General features: G+C 39.6%; 1 protein-coding gene across 11 annotated transcripts in view; it reads right to left on the minus strand.

Annotated features, from left to right (window-relative positions):
• The window catches only part of KIAA1217, a 263,391-nt gene that overhangs the window by 68,097 nt on the left and 170,116 nt on the right, over positions 1-25,178 (minus strand). For 8 of the 11 annotated variants that reach the window (XM_081345576.1, XM_081345569.1, XM_081345574.1 and 5 more), the window contains exons 5-7: positions 11,378-12,180; positions 2,477-2,581; positions 1,967-2,016 (exon numbers count right to left, since the gene is read on the minus strand). In XM_081345576.1, coding sequence (XP_081201702.1) covers positions 1,967-2,016; positions 2,477-2,581; positions 11,378-12,180 — 958 coding nt within the window. Of the gene's footprint in view, positions 1-1,966; positions 2,017-2,476; positions 2,582-11,377; positions 12,181-14,928; positions 15,198-25,178 lie in introns of those variants that run through there. The other 3 variants (XM_081345577.1, XM_081345568.1, XM_081345571.1) reach the window with 3 other exon arrangements.

Raw genomic sequence — 25,178 nt, forward strand, 5'->3', positions numbered from 1 at the left:
TTCCAGTTAGTATTTTTGTTCTGGATGATGTTTCAGTAGTATAAAAAAGACTCTTACGTAATCTTTCACGGGAGAAATGAAAATGGCAGACGTAGATTCTTTTCCAGTCTACCACACCCACACAGCTGTGCCTGCCTCTTCAAACATGTTACCCTGGGCAATGCCATGTTTAGAGACAGCTCCGCAGGCACAAGGAGGGAGGGAGGGAGGGAGGGAGAGAGGGAGAGGGAGAGAGAGAGAGAGACAGAGACAGAGAGACAGAGAGAGAGAATTCCTGAGCTCAAGGCTTGGGTATGCTGCCTTTCCAGGAGGCTGCAAGACAACATTCAGCATAGATGCCTTCATGCAGTCTCTTTTAAAACTCAATCCCTTTTCATGTACCTCCTTTTCTATTAGAATTTATCATGGTATAAAATACAAATGAAAATAAAAATAGTAAGGAAATGGGAAAGGGAAAGATCTGACTTCCAACTTTTTCAGTGCAGTAAAATACAAAATAAAATTGCAGGTTCAACTTTTTACTTTATCAACAGGTACTAGCCATTTCTATAAGGACTCTCTCTCTCTCTCTCTCTCTCTCTCTCTCTCTCTCTCTCTCTCTCTCTCTCTCTCTGTGTGTGTGTGTGTGTGTGTGTGTCTCTCCCCCTCTCTCTCTTCTGTATTTATTTTATTTATATCCTGCCTTTTGTATTTTTATCAAAGCAATAAACAAATCTAATACTTCTTCTTCCTTTTATTTTTCCCGCAATAGCCCTGTATGATGGGTTGGATGGAAAGAGAGGGACTGGCCCAGAGTCACCCAACTGTCTTTCATGACTAAAGTGGGATTAGAACTCCCGGTCTTTAGCCTGGTCTAACCATTAGACTTTGGGTCCCCAACTCCTGTTGGGAACCAGACCACGGAAGTGGCAGACAAGCACACAAAGCTTCGTTTTCACATGCACAAGATCTAGGCTGCACACATGAAACTATCCCCTCCCCCCCATCGCAGCTGTTGGTCCGTGGAGCCACAAAGATTGGGGATTGCTGCACTAGATCACCAACTGGCCCTCTAAACTAGCTTAATCAGCAAAACCCAAAGTTAAAATTTCATTTTTTTCTTGTCTCAAGCACTAAGAAGTTGGTTTCTAGGTAGAAACAAAGTGGGATATGTTCTCTTCTCTAATTAAATCAATCAATTTTGCCACGTTTGATAGGCCTTTAAATGATTCTGAAGAGTCACATTCAAATATCAGGCCTAGTGATAGAATATAAATAGCAGGCTGAAATTCTTGAAAGCATTTTTCCAGAAAGCACTTCTTCCCATTTATCATTGCCTATTGTAAAAAAAAAAAAGGGATGATACATTTTCTGAAACACTTTAAGATGTTGCAGCTCTTCACTAGTTTGGAAAAGCAGCTCTACACTTGTTCAAGAAAGATGGACATTGGACTGATAGGATAAGTTAATTATACTACATGCCCAATTTTTTTTATCGGTCTGGTGTTGTATATTGTAAAACACTCCCCGAGGACACAGGACACTTCTGGAGGATATGAGATGGAACACTTTGTGCCCTTTTCTTTGCACCAACATTTTGTATATTCTTGTATTCTGAGGGGCAATATAGTAAAAATGATTTTTTCCCCTTGAATTTACTCTTAGTATTCCATAATAACTGTCCCCAAAACACAGGAATCCAAGGCAGCATTACAGACTTACAATGTCTTTGCAATGCTTGTTCAGAAGTATAGAAGAAAACAAACTAAACAATTAATCTCAATACTGCCAAAGACTATCATCATAGGATGCTTCACATTTAGCAAAAACAATATCTTGCTTTCTCTTCAGTTTCGTGAAATTCCTTGGCCAGATTATTAACAGTTGGAAATATTATGGGACATTTAATTTTTTTAGGCTGATTCCCAGAATTTCCTTTAAGGTAAAATGAATTCTGTTGTACTTATCATATCACAAGAAAGCTTACCTGACATCTCAGCACTGCTCTTACTAATTACAGTTTTTACCATCTTCTCACTAAAGGGAAGAAAAGTAGATAATAATTACATTAGAATCGTCTTGATGTTGTCAGATAACATAAACTATTTAAACAATGTAGTATCAATGATTTTGCTTATAATTACAATCTAGATTACATTATATCCTGTCTATAATATAGATTACCTTGTAATTTAATTACTGATCTCACTTTAATATACTGGTTTAAAGAAAATGTAGAGCTCCACCACCAATAAAGGAATTTCACCAGAAGATTAATTGAATCAGAATTAATCAGAAGAATAGGGCAAATCTCCATGAATTACTGTCGTTTCTACTTTATCCAACTTTCTAAAATGTGAAGATGAAATTTTGACTCAAGTGAAGCCAACATGGTCAGGATTTGTCCTGGAACATTCCCTCCTCCCCCCATGGTGATTACGAACATTATTACAATGAAATAGATTTAATGGTTTTATTTCATTTTGGGTTTTTTTACCTAGAGAGATCTTTGCTATTACTTGTATTTGGCCCTTTTAAAAGCGCAGACTGAACAAGGCCAGTTAAACTGGCAATCTGTTTTTCCATGGCTTGCATCCTCTCTCTGTAAGACAAGAGAATCCTTGGTTAAAGCCAAACATAGTCATTTCCATGACTTGATTTTCTGAAGGGAATGAGGATCACAGAAAGTTACCATGGAATTTCTTTTGTAGTTTTTGAACATCCATTTGCATGTATTGTGTGACAAAAGGCCAGTTGATATATATATACACACACACACACTCACACAAACACACAGACCCAACATTCCTGTATGACTATAACCAAGACTCTTATGAGCACTATTTGCTATCTCATGAACCATACAATATTCCATGTATACTGAGATTAGACACCAGAATTCCCAGCCAACAAGGTCAATAAATATTTGTCAATATTTGAATATTGACAAAGGGAACCAATCAGAAATGTAAAACTATTTTTTAAAAATAATATTGTATCCCACAGTGTTAGATTCTTTTTAACTTTGGCAAATTTAAAATAAGCAGACTTCAGTTCTCATAATTCCCCAAGCTGGCTGAGGAATTCTTGGAATTGAAGTCTACACATCTTAAAATTTCCAAGGTTGAGAAACATTGGTCTAAGCTATTTTAGCTTTTTTTGGTCCATTATCTTTGTCTGGTTGCTTCTACTGCTTCCTTTTTTTGACCAAGTTGGAATTTCTTTCTTCAAAGGGAAGACGCACTCGAGTCTTCTAAAGTTCTTGCACTCCCTACTTTATACTCATGACATAAACCCCTTGACAGGGTTCCTCCTGTTTTGCCACCCCCCAAAGAGTTTTCCTTGCCTCATTTTGAGGAACCAAAGTTTAAAAAAACCCAAATATGAAAAGAGAAAGTTACAATTACAAGGGAAATACTTCCAATCTTTTTATTCCATGTGCTTACTTTACAGTAAGTCATTATGCAATAAAAATGTTTAGTGCATAATGAAAATATAGATAAGAATATTACTGAGATGATGACAATGTCTCATTCAGTGACAGAGTATGGAGGGAAAGATGTTTGAGCAGGAACTATAGCAGCCATAGCACTAAGTTATACTTCTGTACTTGCTTCTGATTCTTTTCTTTTTTAGATGAACCAATACTGGATAAAATACTAGTTCTGTCTCAGTTATACTCATTGGCAATTATTTTCTCCTCTTGTTTTCTAAAGCTGTCTTGTTTAAACAGATAATCTGGAATTATCTAGTCTTACTCCCAACAGCTCTCAAGGCCTCAAGCAGAAAAAAAGTATTTGTCAATCCTGACACCCAAGGGTTTAAGGATTAGGAATTTGTAGCTTTCCAGATGTAACTGAACAAGTATTCCTAGAATTCATCACCATCAGCTATGTTAGATGGGGCTTCTGGGAGTTGTAGTTCAGAATCATCTGAATTTTGGAAATCAAATATTGTGATGATCAAAATGTTGCACGGCGAATACGGAAATCCTCATTCAAATCCTTGATCAGTCAAAAATTGCTGTTCAGTCAGACATGAACTTTCAAAATATGAACTGCCTTAAGAAATAGAGGAATAAATGTAACTGATGAATAAAATTTTCTGATCCTGTTTGGAGCCAGATAGATACTGGCATACATCCTAAACTTTATTATTTAATTTGGCTGATGGTGGCTTTCCAGGATCATAGCTGAGTCTTTCTTGATCTTTCCTCATAAACAGAAATGCACTTGGAACTTTCTAAATTAAACCTGATGTTCTCCAGCATTTGTGCTGCAACTCACACATGGCTACCAGAACTAGGATATAAAAATCCAGATGTTGACTAGATGACAGTTATTTATTGATATTTGGATTCTTGGTGCTCTCTGAATTTGGCTGTGTTCTTGCAGATGTTTCATTACCAAACTATATAATATCAATAGTTATTTATGTTTATACTCCACTGCAATCTCATAGGATTCCCGGCAGTTCTTCAAGAATACATGAATAATTATAAGATCTGTAAACCAAATACGCAGTGGCTCATTGGGTTAGGACACTGAGCCTGTCGATCAGAAGGTTGGCAGTTTGGCGGGTCGAATCTCGAGTGCCGCGTAACAGAGTGAGCGCCTGTTACTCGTCCCAGCTTCTGCCAACCTAGCAGTTCGAAAGCACGTAAAAATGCAAGTAGAAAAATAGGGACCACTACGGTGGGAAGGTAACAGCGTTCCGTGTGCCTTTGGCGTCCAGTCATGCCGGCCACATGACCACAGAGACGTCCTTGGACAAGCGCTGGCTCTTTGGCTTTGAAACGGAGATGAACACCGGCCCCTAGAGTCGGAAACGACCAGCACACATGTGCGGGAGAACCTTTACCTTTACCTAAACCAAATAAAATATTGAAAAAAAATCCCTGAAACATCCCAGAACAAAAGAACATGAAATCAAGCATTAAGTCCAAATGCTCTCCAAAAAAACTCCATTTCCAACTGCCCTTGGACTCCTGGGCTCCATCAAACCTAGCTCTCACTGTCTGGAGCAATGAAATATAGAAAAACCTGTTAGTCCAACTCTTTCTATCCAAATCAGTGGTCATACTGAGCTGCCCTGCAGTTGGCCCTTTAAATCACAAGCCACTTGTATATGCCTAGAGCAGGGGTGACAAACTGCCGGCCCAAGGGCTGGATGCGTCATGGTGAAACCGCGCCCACCACATTGCCGGCAATGGAAAAAAAGTCATGACACGTGACGTTGTGAGTTTGACGCCCCTGGCCTAGAGGGAATTGCTTAACCTTCTAAATGAAGAGGTTCCCTCAGGTAAGGCTGGAAATAGTGGCGTTTAGCTATGTTTAAAATTGTATTAGGATTTTTAAAAACTGTGTCATAGGTTGAACTCTCTCTTCTTTTAATATCTTCCATAAAGTTTTTGTTTAAATCCTAGGTTGACTCGTGGCCTTCTAGTCCCTCCCTCAACTTGGCTGAACCATAGATTTTCCTGCTTCTTACAATTTAGCCAGACCTAGAATAGGGCAAGATCTTCCCTTCAATCAATAGCTAGTTCCCAAGGGGGTTGGTGAGAAAGGGAAAAATCTATGTATAGCAACGTTTGTGTACATGACAGGAAAGCAATCAGGTTTTCCAGTTGCCACTCACCCCAAGGTATGGCTTACATCAGAACCAAAGGGATTCAGAGAGAGTGGTTTGTTTGACCCTGTGGGTGCCTTGCCCCTTATTAGAGAGCCAAAGGCTAAAATGCTTGAAGGCTATCACTGATAAATAGGAGCTGCCAACTGGTTTGACACCAAGTCAAATATAAAAGTTACTGATCAAAATACAAATACACTTTTCTTGGCTGCAGTAGTGTACCATCAAAATTCTTGCCTCTTTCATGAACCACCTTGTAGGTTGGTATGAAATTTCCTTCTGGCTGAGAAATGAAAATTTGTGAGATCAAGGAGTGAAGCACCATTATATAGAAGAGACTATCAACTAAAAATAACCAGCATACTAAGAAAGGACAGAAAACTGCCATTCTTGCTTTAGATCATGCAAAATCTGAAATAATTTTGAAGAGCAATATTAAGGAGTGTTCATTAAGTCTACTATCTTTCCAATGAAGTCTGAAAATGGTCAGTTACAGGTGGTAGGGAAGAAGCAAAGCAACACATTTCATTCTGGATTGTGGAGCAAATTTTGAATATTTTTCCTACTTTTTAAGCAGATTTATTCTGCCCCACTGTTACTGTTTCTCTGTCGCTCCCCCCTCCTTTCCCCCCCCCCCGTTGGCATGTAAAAAATGTTCCTTTCAATTTGGAAAAGAAGAACTATTTCAAATGGCATTTTCCTGAAGCCTCAATAATGAGCTAGACTGAATAGGCCTTAAATTCAAAGGAAGACTCAAATTTAGAACTTTTACACCTTTGCTTTTTTAATTAAAACAATCAAAATTACAATCATTCATTATTTATTCCTCAAATTTTGAACACATGATATGAAGACTTAGCTTTCTTGAGAAGTATATAACACTCAAGAAAGCTAAGTAAAACAGAAGAAATGGACAACTATTAGCAAGGTGAATGTATTAAATTGCTACAGTTATGGGTATACTGTTGGGAAAGCTAAAGGCCCAGATTGTGAACAAATCATCATGGAGAAATTCTACCCATATGGTCATTAAGAGTTCACAGTAACATGGTAACATATAATCTATCAATCAATCAATTAGAAGACTATTATGGTAGAAGGTCCCAAACCTGGACGTCAGTCAGACGTGTATGCAGGTAGTCCTCACGTTACGAAGACAATTGAGCCGAAAAATTTTGTTGCTAAGCAAGATATTTGTTAAGTGAATTTTGCTTCATTTTAGGATCTTGTTAAATGAATCATTGTAGTTGTTAACTTAGTAACATGGTTATTAAGTGAATATGGCTTTTTCATTGACTGTTCTTGTCAGAAGGTTGCAAAAAGTGATCACATAACCTTGAGACACTGCAACCATCACAAATATAAGTCAGTTGCCAAGTGTTTGAATTTTGATCATGTGACCACAGGGATGCTGCAACAGTAATAAGTGTGCAAAATGGTCAGAAGTCACTTTTTCATGGTCATTGTAACTTTGAACAGTCATTAAATGAACTGTTGTACATCAAGGACACTCTGTATATCTCTGTTTTTTAATTTCTTTTTAGTAACAATGTAGAATGGCCATCTTCCTGTCTTACCTAACTAAAGATAATTTAAGTTAAGGTCTTATATTTGATTAAATTGATCTCCACATTGGACCTTAAAATTATCTAAGCAATGCTTCAGTGTGATTTCCCATTTCTAGAAGCTTTTTAGACCTCTCTTTTCCTTTGTTTTTATATTTACACTGACAAAAATACAAATCATATTGATAGAGACAAACAAAAATGACCACTGTAAAATCTTGCATTCAAGTTCACATGCTCATTTGTCTTGGAGTGGTTGGGCTCTGATTAAACCAAGATGGATGATATTTCTCAAAGATAACATGAAATTTGCAGAAGGCTATTTGCACTATTTATGAAACTTGCCAATTTTTATTTTTTATCCTAATAAAATTTATTATTAGGTCCCCCCATGGTCTATCTGGAAGGCTTTTCAGAGAACAACAGGGAGATGAAGAAATGTTGATTTAGGAACAAAAGTTATGTTTTACTGTGACATGAGAGTAGAGAAGGGTCAGGACAACACTTATTCCACCCACCCACCCCCAATTAGAACAACTGGACCAAATACTGACTAACTCAATCTCTCCTATGATATTAAGCTTAGCTCATGGTTGGCAATAGACTTCTTTATAGATGCTTGAGGTTTTTGTTTAATTAAAGTTGAACCTGATGCCCTAAAGACTCTTCCCAATTTAGCTAGGGGCTTTTGGTGTTTAACATATCTGTAGGATATCAGATCTGTCAGTTTCAGGCCTTGCTTTGAAGGGATTGACAGTCTGTGAAAACACTAGAATTTGCATTTGCCATGTCATACCACTGCTAATCAACTGCTTTCCCTTATTATATAATTGCATTTAAAATCTTGAAAATATTATGTTTCCTAGATTTATTACTATATGAATTCACAGAAATGGTTTGTGTTCCAAAGAATCTTCCTAAAAGGCTCCACAGCCACAAATGTTTTTTTAAAAAAAAACACAGCTCATGGTGTAGGGGGCTGTAGAAGTTTACCCTGTGCTGCATTTGGCCCATAAGTCTTTATGTTGAGAAGCTCTATTTGTTACTGCCAATTTGATAAGAATGTGCATAAACTTCCTGAGTGAGCATTTTATAAGATTTGCTTAAAGCTTCTTAGGCAATGTTAAATGTAATAGCAGATCAACTTCTGGGATCTGAGGCAACTGTCTCCAGAAAGCTAGAGTTAGCCAGAGATGGAATTCAATAGACACAAAATTGCTCTGCAAGCAATTGTCCAGAAAATTTCTAAAAGAAACCTCCAAACAATTTATTGTCCCAGACAATCCCTCCTAACGCATAATGTAGTCAATGGCACAATAATGTCCTAATAATAACATTAGAAATCTGGAATTAATTATTAAGTATGGAAAATGTCAATCACCCAGAGTCTGAATTGGGAGCCTCTGACAATAGGAGTGCCTTTGCACATAAAAAGCAAACCAGGAAGGCTGGTTCAAACATAATTATAAACAGGGCTTTTTTTGTCACAGAACGCCCAGAACGGAGTTCCGGCACCTTTTTTGGATGGAACCTTGTAGGGTAGACAAGGCGGGTTGTATGACATGTGTGAGTTCTGGCACCTTTTTCTTTTACAAAAAAAGCACTGATTATAAACAACCTAATGGTTTAGTGTTGTGTGTGAACTATGTTACTCTAGTGATTAGAAATGAGAACTGCAGCGATACCAACCCCAGATCTTATCACTAAATCCCAGAATTCTCTGCAGTCTGAAAACCAAGCAAGGCTGGCACTTCCCTCCCATCAAATTCCCTGCTTTGGAAATTTAATCTCTTCCCATCTTCCCACCTTCTGATTCCCATATTCTTCAGATTGACATTTGTAAAATACTGCAGTTCATAAATGAGAATATCTTTGAACTGGAATAACTACAAGGAAATGACCAAACAAAGATGGGGAGGGATGAAATTAAAGTAAAACATCTGAAACATGATTTATTGTTAACATATATTGCATATTATCTCTTTTCTACTGACATGCCTCAAATATTCTACCTCACATTTTAATAATTCTTTTGCTCCATAGAGTATATTTGTGTTATTTTATGTTCAGCCAAAATCGACACTAGAAACAGATGTGTTACGTTTCTTTTAAAAAGTTTTGTTTTAAGAAACTTCTGTGGTCCCAGCAAATAATCTTCATACAACGTATTTAAATAAGGATATTACAGAGAAGATCAGTTGGAACATCTCAACCAGGATTCTATTAGCAGTTGGCTGGCTGGCTGGCTGGCTCAGTCTAATGGCTGCCATGGTCAGTGGCTAGCAGACCTGCTAATTATGTTCACAAAGCTGATCCATTACAAAAAAAATGTCAACTGTATTAACTATATTATCAACTATATTAAATATTTTAAAATTCAGTTTGATTCTCCTTTTCTAACAAGATATATTTGCCCATGCCTAGGTGCCACTAAAAAAATGGGAGTTTTCATTCCTTTTTTGCATGTGATGGAAGAGAGATGGAAACAATACTTTGATAAAATTTAACTTTCAATTTTTTCAAACATGTTGTTTCCCTTGAAAAAACTCTTCTATCATTTCACCATAGATGATAATTCTCATGTATGTAAAAAAAGAGGTGAGGCTTCTATTGCATGGTTGAAATCTCCATATTGAGTGTTTTTTTACCTCCTTTCTGAAAACTTTGCTTCAGTAAATGAATTAGAATTACAATTTTTTTTCTTTTTGCTAAAGAGAACAAATATGTCTGAATAGTATAAATGTGTTTCTAAAACACAAAGCAAGGCTGAATAAAAATGTATTTTGTGTCATGGGGAATTAATTTGAAAATAATATAAATGAGTATTCTAACAATATTCATAAGCTTTCCCTTATTATTTCTCAGGTAGTCTTTATTTTTTTCTAACGAGATAAATATTATTTAAATAATTTATGGTAATGTATTCTGTTTGTCCTTTCAACCTTCCGCTGGCCTAGAGGTGAGGATGCTAACCTCTCATTCGGAAGGTTGAGAGTTCAATCCTAGGCAGCGGCAGATGCTTCTCTATCAGGCGCAAAGAGAAAATATCTGCGCTGAACTCTGCCTAGGCATCAGGAAGGGCATCCAGCCAGTAAACGCTCAGCTCCATCTAGTCGCCCCAACTCAATCCCAAATAAAGGGGTTAAAGAATCATAAAAATAAAAATATATTCTCTTTCTCCAATTTCAAGTCCCATTCAAAATGAGTAAACAGAAAAACGCTAAATTTTTGTACATAAATTTCAACTTTTTAGTAAATGGAATAAGCAACTGGTATACTAGTGAAGAAAGGAAAACCCATCTTGACTCTATAATGAAGAAACTGCAGTGCTAAATCCAACATGATATACTTACTCGTAAATATCAGATACAACTGCTTATTCTTCTGTTGTTAGTTTTAGATCAAAAAAACAACCCAGTTAGTCATCTTCTTAACAAACAATTAAAATATACATTGAAAGAAATCCTATGAATTATACCATTAAGATATAGAACATTTCTATAAATAGAGCCTTTCTTTTTTTGTGAGGATACAGCTTTATATTCTATCAGGAAGTCTTAATGTGGTATAATATACATTAGATGTTATTTACTGTGAAAAACATTATTTGATGATTATAAATATGTCTCCACCATATCTTTTGTAAACATTAGCCAAAAAATTTATCTCTAAATGCATCATTTGCAACTACACCAGCATAACAAACATCATAATAGTAAACATACTGGGGAAACCATTTGGGGGCAAATACAGGGAGAGTTAATTATTCCTCTCCCACCTACAGTCCCAATGAGAGTTCCCCTTCTCATTTAGCTCTCTTCCCACCCACCACCCAACTCCAAGCCAATAAAAAATATGTGTGTTGTGGATCAGAACTGCAATCCTAGCTATGGAGATAAAAGGTGATCCTTCCTCTATATCTTCTATTAAATAAATAAATCTTGACACAGCTGCAAATGGCACATTCAGTGTCATCTGTACTTTGTCCCGGCATTGTGATTTCCAAATTATTGCTAGCAATGTGTGTATGCCGAAAAATAAATTTAGATCCTAGTTTCTATACTGATCTTTTCAAACCTCTGCTCTGGGTCAAAGGCTAGCCGTAATGATGATTCTTCAAACTGCCTGATGCAACTCACTAGCTTGATTGGTCACATTCTAGCTACATGTCTGGTTTAAATCCAGAGCACCTTACTTCATCTTACCTGGTTTCATTCTCTTTTGGTATTACTGCTGTTCCATAGCCAAAAACCTTCTTGTCAGGAATCACAGGGGCCACCTCAGCCATGCCAGATAAACCTAGGGTATTTCGAGCTTTCCCTTCCACAAAGACAGGAGTCCCTGGATCTTTCTTGAGAGATTGTCGACTGGGGGATGACCTGTCAAGGTGAATGGTGTGCGGTGACACTTGGTGTGTATGAATGTCTATCATTCGAATGTCAGCCACTCGATGAGGAGAGGCAGGTGGTGTTTTGGAACTCAGAGTTGGCAAAAGACTTTCAGGATACTTCCTTGATTTCTGTCGATATAGTGATTGCTCCAGAAGTTCTGTTTGCACAGGAGGACTGCAGTAAGTGCCTGAAGACCTCATTGTGCTACGATGGTAGGCAATGATGTGATCGGGTACATCAAGGGGATGTCCTGTGTGTGAACTCGCAATGCTCATTCTGCCCTCATGGAACAAATAGGGATCAGCATACAGCCCCTCATTTCGGAAAAGAGTAAGGGTCTTGTTGCCCATGTCTTCATCCGGTTTCACATCCCTCCTTTCCAAGATGGCACTTGGGCTCGGTGAGATGGACCGTGGTCCAGGAATGTTAGAAAGCCTATCTCGGGGAATGGTTGCATTGCCAGGACCACTGACTGGCCTAATACTATATGGGATCCGGGATGGAGAAGGAGGCATTGAATGTGGCACTGCCATAGGAGGAGGGGAGGTTGGAAGTGCATGAGGAGGATGTGAAACAGATCCTGGCCGAGAAGTATTTGGGAAGATTTCTCTCTGCATCTGCAAGACAAAGAAACTGACTTAGAAAAGCTTTTGTTCTTGTTTGATTAATAGACAGTAATGATACATCAAGATCATTATCATCATCATTATCCAAACTTTCACTAGGTGCAGAATAGTAAGATCACACAAGAAAACTGATGTCAAATATCAACCGTACTGAAGACTCTTACCCAGACATAGTCCATTTTTATATCTACAAAGTAATGTATTAATATAGCTACATTATTTGGATTTCAAATAGCCATCTGTTGCCTTTCAGACTTTCAGAGAGTAAAAATGCACATATAGGGTAACTTCCCCAAGAATATGTCATCTGTTACATTGCGTGCACTTTAAGAGAAAAGGGAGACATGAAAGAAACGTGGGGACTCTTTTGATTTTGAAATCAGATTTGAAAAGCAAAACCATTTAGGACAGAGGTCCCCAACCTTTTGGGCACCAGGGACCGGTTCCATGGACAAATGTTTTTGTGTAGACTGGAGAGTGCATGGTTTTGTGTGCTACTTGCATCCCATGGATGGGGCTTTGCTTGTTTGTGCAGACCGGTTGCTGGCATGACGCGGCCTGGTACCAGTCCACGGACCTGGGGTTGGGGACCCCTGATTTAGGAAATATCAGCTGACAAAGCAAGAATCTCCTTTTGGAATAAGTTTTCAGCAGAATAAGTCAATTCAATACCGGATGACTTCCATTTAGGCATGTGCTAAATGATCTGGGTTCATACCAAGTCAGTTTAGTCCACTAACCTCTTCCAGCTATCATGCACTCATGTAATTCCCTAGTAGCATTCTGAATGGCAAAATCTAACATTTCTTTGAGAAGAAGTTCTGCACCTTCTATTATTTCTGGATATTTGTATGTGTGATTTACAAATATTATTGACATGTTTTATTTAATAAGAAAAGTATTAGATTTAAAGTATCTTAGCTGCAAATTAAGCACAATGTTCTGGTGTTAAATCCCCAAAACATTCATTTCATTGGAATGTGGTACATGCTGCATGGTGATCTTACTTAGCAAAATAACTTTCCAGAATTTTAATACACAGAGAGGATGTTTCCCACTGGGTAGCAACACAAGATTCTCTGCACTGCTACCAAAACACAGGATTGCAACCTTTTCCTTCCCCATGCATAAGTTTGCTTTTATCCTGATGTCAATACCCATGCCAGAATATACAATTATAGTTCCTATTACACTCCTTTCCACAGCCAGAGCCTATAAAGGACTCTTCTGGCCAAAGGTCAAAGTGAAGTTTTGTAGCCTTAAGCACAGCAACTGTGCTTACTGCAGCAACTACAAAATTAAGCAAGAAATAAGGTGTGGTAGCAGGATGTGAAGTATTTCAAACAAACACCGAGCAATACACTCAAGCTTCTCAAGTTAAATTGTGATGTGCAAATAAGCATTTCAGGCTTTCCCACAAATCGTACTATATAGACCCCATCTATCTACTGCAAGTACAGCTCATAAAGGATCCATGGCTAAATCTAACTCCTTCAAAAGTGCCAATGAAAGGGACTATTACATGTATTATCACCTTCACTTGCTTTCAACCGTTTATTTATTTCTTCTTAGGTCTACATTTCTAAAAACAATATGTTTATTAAAAATCAACAAAAATCAACACCTCCAAATTAATTATGTTAGCAGTAGAAAGTAAGAATATTTCAGGAATAGCCCACCTATATAGAATTTCCTCTTCTCTGATTTTCATTCAGTTTCTGAACAGTTAAATCCTCTTTGCACTGAATGGCAGTCTTCTTTTACTAATTGGACTAAAATGTTGCTTTGATTCACATAAACGCCCAGAAAAGAAAGGACTTTTGGATTGTCAGTTATGACACCTACCTGCATTGCACCAGCCTTGCCAAAGTGTATTATGTGTTATCTGCAACACATCTGCTAGGAAACTGAGGCCAGTTTGGATGTCCTTACTTTTAACATAATACACAGCTAAACACAATTATATGGTGTTATCAACTACTGGTCAGGCAGAAAATTGTTCCTTTAAGAAGTTCATCTTGTAGGAAATAATAATCTTCTGATGACCAATACATCTACATCCCAACTCTATCCAGATGAATATTCGTCTTGGCATAACTGGCCAGAGCCTTTACACACACAAGCATACACAAAGTTCAAATACCTTTCTATTTCTGTTTTATGTTATACATGTATTCTATAATATATCCACACATTTATACAGTACTTCATTTATTACAGTTTAGATATTTCAATTATTCCATTGTCATATTTATATGTATCGCTTACCTCCTCAGAGGTTTATTTTTGAAAGATAAACCTGCGTATCCGATCAGTTTTTACATTTCTTAACACATACGCATTTAGCAACTCTTTCAACTTATTATGCCAGAAGGAAATACAATCACCAATTTGTCTTTAAACTGAAACGACTTCATTACATACTGAAATCTAAGCAAATGCAGTGTCTCTCAATTGTCTTTAAACAACAATAATTTATTGTTGTAAGTGGAGTAGCCTCTGTTAATTATAGATCTACCCATATGCCACCTTCCTTCTTCCATCCAGTATTCTTTTGAAGCACAAACCTTTTAGATCAACTTTTCTCAAACCCTTCTATTAGCTCTTTCTTTTATTAAATATTGTTGAAGAAATATTGAAAAGCAGCAAACTGAGTTTACTCCAAACTGCCAATGTATTTCTTCTCCCAAGCTTTTCTTCTGTGCCCAAAAAAAGAAAAGAAAAAAGAAATCCACTTACAATTAAAATAAGCAAGTCTTTCTGGTAGACCAGACAATCATTAAACTGTGCCCCACATCTTGCAATGTTTTGCTTTTCAATCTATAAAATCTCCATCTAGATTATAGAATGACAAATGTTCCTACATTCATCTTCTTGAGAACTACCGGTATCAAAAAAGGCTTCTCATGTTGGTCTGAAGAATGCCCTGCTTGCTTCACTCAGTCCTTCAAACGGCACTGCACCAGTAGCTCAAAGTACTTTTCTCCCACAACAAACATCTCAGTTTCTCCTCCTCTTGCAAATTAGTCACTAAATAACACCCTTTGGCATGTCATCCAGTCAGAAGCCCTGCAACATTCCAGATTGCACATTGGCTCCCTGAGTAAAGCACGCACATGAAAAGCACAGAACATGGCAATTTGTGAAGAATACAGTCTTCCAAAGAAAGAGAGAAGAAAAAAACAAAAACCACAAGACATTTTCAACTTTCTCTCTCTTTCTCCCCCCCTCTCTCTTCCCCTCCCTCCCTCCCTCTCTCTAAAAATCCATAAGCAGTGTCCTTACAATAATTGCACAACAAAAATGTTTGTAAATGTTCACATTTCAATAAACTTAAAACAGCTAACAAAATTCAGTCTATTCCCAAAAACAAACAAACAAAAAACCCAAATATGCCTACTTCATCTGCAGCCCAGATGTACAGGGGGAAAAAAAGCCTGCCCTTTTAACTGCACCAGGAGAAATCAAGAGACCTGTCTACTAATTAACTTGTTACCTTAGCTGCTTTACCAGGCTGAACTTGGGAGGGAGTCACCATAAATCAAAGCCACTCCTATCTGCAGAACATTACATATGCAATTAGGTTGGGTTGCTGTAGAAGAGGTCGAAAACAATGAAAACATGAAAGGTGTCACCTTCTTGATTGTCTATGGCAGGGCTAAGCAACCTCGGCTCTTTTATGACTCATGGACTTCAACTCCCAGAATTCCTGGCTCAGGAATTCTGGGAGTTGAAGTCCATGAGTCATAAAAGAGCCGAGGTTGCCTACCCCTGGTCTATGGGTACTAATGAACACAAAGATACTTGCTTCAGGTCCGCTTTCTTATCCCAGGACCCTCCAGATGTGCTGAACATCAGATTTTATCCTTGTTCTGTACCAGCCTGCTACCGGCCCTGCAGATAAGGCAGGGACAACCCCTTTTACAAGAAGGCAAGAGGCTGGAACTAAGCCTGCCAAATTTATTAACATAAAAACATAAACAGAGCAAAGAGAGCAAACACGAACCATGAAACAGGAGCTATTCAAACGGTTGCCTTCAGCAAACCAGCCCTCCCACGCATTCCCCTTTTAAACAGTTCAGGGCGTGGCTTCTCTCTGCCTCCTTCCGAGGTGCCCCATTGCCTTCCTCTGTTTACTCCTGATTGACTGCCTCCTGCGTCGGGCGTCCTTGAACAGGGCCAGCTGTGGGTCATCTTCATCCACGCTGTCAGGCTCACACAGCTGGGTCTGCGTCGTGACCAGGTGGGAGGGGCCTGGCTGAGGGCTCTCATCAGCAAGCTCTCCAACCCCCTCAGCAACCTCTCCAACACCCCCCTCCTCCTCCTCTGAGTCGTCCGACCCAAATGCCGAACCCACAGGCTGACCCTGAATCACAACACTCCTGCCCAGCCTGTGGGGGCATGGGTTATGAGTTGGGGATTGTAATCCCATAGGAGAAAGTTGCTGTAATGGGAGACACACCCACTGGAAAATCCATTTGGATGTCAATCGGTCCCACACTATGGCTAATTAGTGTAATGAAGTAATAAATTTTACTTACTTCATTTAGGACTGTTTGAATGACAGTGCTAAAAAAAGAGACTTATGAATGTTTTTTCACACTTATGATCATTGTGGAATCCCCACAATCATCTGATCAAAATTCAGGTGCTTGACAAGTGGCTCATTATTTATGACAGCTGCAGCGCAGTGTCCCAGGGTCATGTGATCACCTTTTCTGACCTTCTGACAAGTAAAGTCAATGAGGAAGCCAGATTCACTTAACAGTCAAGTCACTAACTTAACAACTGCAGTGATTCACTTAACAACTATGGCAAGAAAGATTGTAAAATGGGACAAAACTCACTTAACAACTGTCTTGCTTAGCAACAGAAATTTTGGGTCAGTTGTAGTTGTAGACTACCTGTAGTGTGTGTGTGTGTGTGTGTGTGTGTGTGTGTGTGTGTGTATGAGTGTGCCTCCATGCAGGCTCGCTGGCTGGGGAATTCTGGAAATTGAAGTTCACCCATCTTAAAGATGCCAAGGTTGAGAAACATTGAAGTAGGAGCATAACATTCCTTCCTACATCCCCCCCCCCCCCGCAACAATAACTGTAAAATAGGATCTGGTTGAGAAAGAATTACTCTCGGTCCTATTCCAACATCATAATCATTACACACCTTGGTGATGACTATTTTTTCTCACTGATACCTTTAATTTCTGGGTTATCGCAATAGCCTTTTTTTAATCACTGAAAAGCATTAATCCAAACAAGCCTGAAAAACATTATCTGGTTTAAAAGATGATTACCAGTAATCAAAAGAATAATTCTTTGTATACACAAAAAGATCTTCAGACTCCAACGGGCGTATGTAAGTCACAACAGGGAGCCCAGTGCTTTTCTTCAGATAAGGTTGCAGCATAACCCTACAATTGTGCTCTAGGAAAAGAAAAGGCTTGGCTTCAGTTTGAGAGTGGCAAGAATTTCTATAGGGGAGAATGGCAGGTTAAGTGGCTCAACTAAGCTGGGAAAGAATTATCCCATTAGTGGCTATGTTAGCTTCATCTGCAGTCTCAGAATATTGTGTATTTATGCATGGGGGCAAAGGTAAAACTTTTAACTAGGCTGCCAAGGGATGCCATCCAATATTTTGAGGCAAATATGAAACCTTTCTGTAAACTTTCAACAGACAGAACTGATTTACATTATATACTTCTTTCTTTTTTTGTCTTCCTTTAACTGGGGAGGGCACCCATTTTTGTTCTTACCAAAACTCTGTGAGATAATACCTGTTCCAAAAATTCAGGTTAAATGTCATGGCATAGTAGAAATTTGAATTTGGGTCTCCCTGGTATCAGTCCAACTCTGAAATAAGACTGCCAAGTATTATTTGGCGCTCATGCTTGTAGTGCTGTTTAGGATTCATTTGGTCTCTTAACAAGAGGAACTGTAGAGAAGATTCAGTCGATACATCAAAGTTCAATTTTCACAGGGAAAGAAACACCAGGAACAACTTCTTGCTCTTCTTAGGATAATGTAACCTCCATCCAAGTTTGTAATTAACTTTTCACTGTCCCCCAACTGCAGGACATTGTTGAGTTTCAAGGAGTCTTCTACAATTTCAACTACATATGTCATTAGGTTTTGGTACTCTTTTGACAATTTTGTGTGTGTGTGTCTGTCTCTGTGTGTGTGTGTACGTACATACACACTCAACATAAACATATATTTTAATTGGAGGTCCTTTGGATCATGAGGGGGTAACGTTTGAGCTAACCTGTGCCAGATGAGTGTTTCCAAATCTGTCCTCTGCATAAATATGTCAGATTTGATTATTGGTTTGAATCACTAAGATATTTTTTCCTCTGACTTCTATGGTTGCTCTAAATGCCTTTGCCTCAGCATCAACTGTGCAGATGAGTCTCTCTCTCTCTGTGTGCCATGTTGTGCAGGGATGTGGTAGGGACAACTGCGGCTATAATAGACTATTCTGCACCCTCTCAAAACATTGGCTTCTTTCCCCTGATAAAGATATCTGGACTATTTCTCTGCTTGCTCAGTTAGTATTTTGCCAATCCCAAACAAACAGCATATGTACTTATGTGTAACGTGTTGCCTGTGACCATTTGTATTTAGCCCTTCTGAGGAAGAACTAAGTCTGTTTAAATGTCTGCAGCAAAATTCTTAAAATACTTGAGTATGAGCAGTTCCTTCAAGAATAATTGGGTGTCTATTAAAATGTAAGAATGTGAATTGCACAGAAATATAGAATAATCATTGCAGCAGCATGAAAACATTTTCTAAAAGATTCACTGGTTGAATATGTATTGGCTTTGATGAAAGTACTAAGCAACTCAGAAAGACTATTTTCTCCTGGGGGAGGGAGTTATTCAGAATCAATGGAAACACAGTATTCAATCAAATACCATGATTACTGAAAATAGTAAGAGCCTGAAGGGTCTCCATTTGGGGCCAATCACTGTCAGGTTGAATAAAGGCTGTTAACTCAATGTGAAGCATACTTTAACTGGGCCTAGGTGCCTTAAGGCCAATGAGATGGAAATTCAAGCTTGCCATTCAGAACTATATTTATGCAATTTCTAGAATGGATCATGTTGCATTCATCTGCTCTAAGCTTCTGTTTGGATAACAGCTATATACATAATGCATGAGTTGATCACTGTCATGGTTGCAATTTAATCTCATAGTTCCAGTAACATATATAAACTGCTCAAGCATCATCCCCCATTTTAATTACTTTATCAGGAGCCCTCAAGCTCTAACTACCAGACTCTGCAATATCTAAAGCATAATTAATTACTATTAAGTAATTTTGTTTACACTAAAAGTTTTTCCCCCTCTAACTTGACATATATTTTCAGAGTAGAAGTAAAAGGGACCATTCAGAAGAACAGATCCATTAACCAGAGGATAGGAAAACGTCAATACAAATGGGATTAAAATTGAATAGAACTTCTGTCCTAATTCTCTACTCTCACATTAGGACGCTGAGCTTGTCGATCAGAAGGTCGGCAGTTTGGCGGGTCAAATCCCGAGTGCTGCGTAACAGAGTGAGCGCCTGTTACTTGTCCCAGCTTCTGCCCACCTAGCAGTTCGAAAGCATGTAAAAATGCAAGTAGAAAAATAGGGACCACTACGGTGGGAAGGTAACAGCGTTCCGTGCGCCTTTGGCGTCTAGTCATGCCAGCCACATGACCACGGAGACGTCCTCGGACAAGCGCTGGCTGTAAGGCTTTGAAAAGGAGATGAGCACCGGCCCCTAGAGTTGGAAACGACTAGCACGCATGTGCGGGGGAACCTTTACCTTTACCTTTTAATCATATATATATATATATTTAATTCCATTTATATCCCGCCCTTCTCCAAAGACTCAGGGCGGCTTACAAGGGCGGCTTACAAGCTTAGCAATAGCTTTCATTCTATGTATATGCCTGCTTATTAGGGCTTTCACACAAACCCCAAGCGGCATTATTACCAAGTCAGCTTAATTGCCCCCAACAATCTGGGTCCTCATTTTACCTACCTCGGAAGGATGGAAGGCTGAGTCAACCTTGAGCCTGGTGGGATGCGAACCTGCACTAATTGCAGGCAGCTGGTGTTACTTAAGGAGGCATTAGCCCACCGCTCCACCAAGGCTTTTGTATCCATAGATGAACTTTGGAGTAAGTACATACTTTGTGTCTGTCAGAAACTTCATTAAATAGTCATACCATCTCCAGAACACATTTGTAATAAAGAGACATGGACAAAACACATTGTGACACACCACTGCAAAATACTTTGTAGCACCCCACTGAGGTTCTTTAACTCAAGCACCTATTTATCCTGGACTATCATGTTAGCCCAGAAGACACAACCTTTTCCAGAAGGGGATAAGAGTTATGGCATGTGCTTCTCTGCCCGCTTCAAAGCATTTTTAGTCTTTGGACCCAAGGAGCATAACTCAATTTCACAAACATCTTCAGTAGTCAGATATCTAATGCAGATCATGGGGTCCTCCACCAGCATTCCCATCTCTTAACTCTTCTGAATCCAAAATAAAATGCACCCAAAATTAATCCAGACTGTTTAAATTATTTTCTGATCTATATTTAAAAATCAAGATTCTATAAGCATGGCTTGGTAAAGGTAAAGGTAAAGGTTCCCCCGCACATGCGTGCTAGTCGTTTCCGACTCCAGGGGCCGGTGCTCATCTCCGTTTCAAAGCCGAAGAGCCAGCACTTGTCCGAGGACATCTCCGTGGTCATGTGGCCGGCATGACTAGATGCCAAAGGCACACGGAACGCTGTTACCTTCCCACTGTAGTGGTCCCTATTTTTCTACTTGCATTTTTACGTGCTTTCGAACTGCTAGGTTGGCAGAAGCTGGGACGAGTAACAGGCACTCACTCTGCTACGTGGCACTCAGGATTCGACCCGCCAAACTGCCGACCTTCTGATCGACAAGCTCAGCGTCCTAACCCACTGAGCCACCGCGTTCCTTTTCTGATCTATATTTAGAAATCAAGATTCTATAAGCATGGCTTGGTACTGCTTTCCAAACTCACAGTGGTGAGTTGGTAAAGGTAAAGGTAAAGGTTCCCCCGCACATGCGTGCTAGTCGTTTCGACTCCAGGGGCCGGTGCTCATCTCCGTTTCAAAGCCGAAGAGCCAGCACTTGTCCGAGGATGTCTCCGTGGTCATGTGGCCGGTATGACTAGATGCCAAAGGCACATGGAACGCTGTTACCTTCCCACTGTAGTGGTCCCTATTTTTCTACTTGCATTTCTACTTGCATAGTGGCAGTTCTGCCTTTTGTTTCTTCATCTATGAGTTTTATTGTTCCTGTTGGTTCTGTTACATTAATGATTAAGAGAATTTTCAAGTAATATGAAATCTGAATTAATTTGTTCCATGTGCAATCATACATCATCAGTCAAGACCTGTGGTGGTAAAGTGGTTAGAATGCAGTACTGCCGGTTACTTCTGCTGATTGCCAGCTGCCAGCAGTTTGGCAGTTTGATTCTCACCAGCTCAAGGTGAGGATGACCTCCATCCTTCTGAGGTCAGTAAAATGAGGATGCAGATTGTTGGGGGCAACATACTGACCTTGTAAACCACTTAGAGAGGGCTATAAAGCACTGTGAAGCAGTATATAAATCTAAGTGCTATTGCTATCATACAGTGTTCAAGCAAAGAATACAACAGAGATTGTATTTGTAGCAATTCCCTTCATAGATTACACTGTCCTATTGTGTTTTAAATCAATCAAAATGGATATTTACCCCTTTGATTTTGTTTTACATTTACAATTTCTTTTTTTTTCTCTTTACCCTCCTTTAGTCTTGCAAGAGGAAGCACAAGGAGGGGAAGCTAGAGATGGAATCACTGTTCTGATTTTGAACTTAAAATATTACATTAAAGGTTACATGCAAGACATGTGAGGATTAAAGTATATCCTAAACATCTTGCCGCTATTCTGCTGCAATGTGCTTTAAATGGGGTTTAAATGGGGTTGCCCTTTGAAAATCTTTTGGAAGCTTCAGTTGCCCATGCAACTATAAGTACATCAAAATTTGCTGATACTTTGGGAGATGCATCACCTGCTAATTAGGCTCATGGTATCTTTCAATACTTATGTCAACCAACAGAAAACAGGCAGCTGGTCTGTTACAGAATTTAAAGTCTTTTCTGTTGTGTTATAAACTTCCTAATACAAGGCTTTTCAACCAGTGGTATGGGTAGCACCTGTGGTACATTGGCACCTGGCAGGTGGTACGCAACCATCCTAGAAAAGTGGTAGCGGAGGAGGGGAATGAGCTGAACTGGTGGCAGCACGGTACAAGCCTGAGCGACAGATGGCTGCAGATTCACAGCCATTGTGTTTTACTGCACATGACTGAAGCCACAAAATTCCACAAGCTAAGAGTCCAAATATAAGGTAAGGAGCAAGAGTGTCAGGAATGTAAGTCTAGAATTGATGGGTTGTTTCTAACGAAAGGCCCTGCAGATTGCTTTTATATAGCTTTAATGTTGATGTGAATTGATTGTTGCTCTCTCATTTCACAGAGTTACGCAAATTTCCTTTGCTCACTGCTGATGGGTATTCTTGGGTGAGGTGCCTTGCCACGATCTGACCCCTCATGATCCGAATCAGATTTCAACTGCCCCCAACTCTGTCTCTTCTGGAATGGCAGCAGGTGTCTGACTGCTAATTCTGCAGACTGAAAAATGTTTAGATCTTCCCTATCAGCCTCAGACAAGATTATAAGCATCCAAGGTGATAATTGTCACCTTTAAATCCTTTTGTGACTCAGGATCTGGGTACCTAGGAAAATTCTCTGTACTGAATCTGTTGGCCCAATATGAACAGGAAAAAAGGGTATGCTAAAAAGGTCCATTTCTCGAAGAAAATCCAGCCACAGAGGTTCATACATGTGGAGATTTAGCTTACTCCAGGGAGCGGCACCAACATGGTATATTGGTTGGTGTTAGATTATTTTTATTCTATATTTTAACACTCTGTAAGTTGCTTAGAGTTTATGGGAATTTAACAACACAGAAACTGAAGTAAATAAATAAAAACTGTTGAATAAAACACACTTTAAATAAAATTTTCCCTTTTGCTTTCTATATGAAGCAAGTCAGTCGCGATTTGTTCAATGAAAAATTCTCTATGTAGTGTTAAATACTGTCATCCTTTTCTTTCTTTTCTCTGATTGCAGGAGGAAAAGTTAGAGAAATCCACATTGAAGCACTTGTTTACGATAAAAACTAGCTTACTGAATGGTTTCAGAATTAGATGAGGTGTTGGGTGCTGCTTTGTTCTGAACACTTTGGAGACGAAGAATAAAATGAATGCCATAATAGTGGATTATGAATTGCCACTTTCTCTTATAAAGAAAAAGTATTATGGTAGATGCCATTGTTATTCATGTCTCTTTGAAAGAAGAGTCCCTATACTGTTCAGCAGGGAAATGAAATAATAAAAATTGACACAGCGTGTATCCATTCCATGTTGGGTAAGTATAGGGAATAAAAAATCTGTAATTTGTTAAAGCATCCGGATCTCTCTTGCAAGATTTTCATGCAGACTTAACTCATTGCTCAGTAGAGGGCACACTAGATATGTAGATCAGGGGTGTCAAACTCAATTTCATTGAGGGCCACATCAGCATTGTGGTTGCCCCTGGGGGGGGCAGGTGGGTGTGGCCTACTGGATGGGCATGGCCAGCTCAACATCACTCACTTCAGAGGTACCTGGGCAGGACTGGGGCAGATCTGAGGGTCTCTGTCAGAGGAGGATGGGACCGGGGTGTGCGCTGGGACATGGTCCCTCCCTCCCACCCTTCCTTCCTCTGTTCTTTCCTTCCTCCCTCCCTTTTTCTCTCTCCTCCCACTCTCCCTTCTTTCCTCCGCTCTCCTTCCTTCCTCTCACCCTCCATTCCTTTTTCCCTGTTCCTTCCTGTTCCTTCCACCCTCCCTTCATTCCTCCCTCCATTCCTTCCTTTGCCTTCTCATCTCTTTCCTTCCCCTGTGCTCAGGAAGGGGTGATGGGAGGGGGAGGGATTGCCAGCACTAATATGCTGCTGCCGGCCATTCCTATACCATGTGGGTGGGCGGGGGTGGTCCCATTGAAAGGGATGCCTCGTGGCTGTAGGTGCTGGTGGGGGTTGACGCTGATCTACAACCTGGTTGCATCCATCAAAGCTAGAACGTGCTCAGCCTAAAATCCACTGGAAGCAGCAAGGAGCTGCCTCACCACCTCTGCCCCCCCCAGATGTGCGCTTAAGAGACAGCCAGCACCAGTGTCCTGGGTGAAGTCAGCCTACAGGAAAAGACAGCCAGCAGGGATTCTGGACTTTGCTTGTGTGTGCACCCAGGGAGCAGGATGGGGCTTCTCCATGGATTTAACGCTGAGCGCGTTCTGGCTTTGATGGACGCAACCAGGTTGTAGATCAGCGCCCGGTCGGCCTGGGCTGGGCCAAGGTGCGGCGGGCCAGTCCTTCACTCTTTCCAGAGCAGATTCCCGGGCTGAACAGAACCACATATCGGGCTGCATCTGGCCCATGGGCCTTGTGTTTGACATGTCTTGATGTAGATCTACATGACCTGGCAACAAAATTCCAGACCAGTGTTTTTTAACATTAGCAACTTTAATATGTGTGGACTTCAACTCCTAGAATTCCCCAGCCAGTATCTTCTGTGAGTTGAAGTCAACATATGCTCACTGGGGAATTCTGGGAGCTGAAGTTAATATATATTACAGTTATTGAGATTGAGAAACACTGGTCTAAATCATCTCTGACAGTAGGAAAGAGGTTTCTGTATTTTTTTGCTTCCACCTTGCAATTATTTGGTTTTTGGTAGCAAAGATCTGATATTTCTAAGGTAAAATAGTGAAGATAGGGAAAACTGACTGAAGAAAGTAAGCAGAGGAAGCTTTAAAAATAGGGATTTTTTTTACTTTGCACTATTTACCTTTTGCTTTAGCCTGTCTGCCCACTCT

This window comes from Vipera berus (assembly GCF_964194415.1).
Source record: "Vipera berus genome assembly, chromosome: Z".
In the NCBI taxonomy this organism is placed as follows: domain Eukaryota; kingdom Metazoa; phylum Chordata; class Lepidosauria; order Squamata; family Viperidae; genus Vipera; species Vipera berus.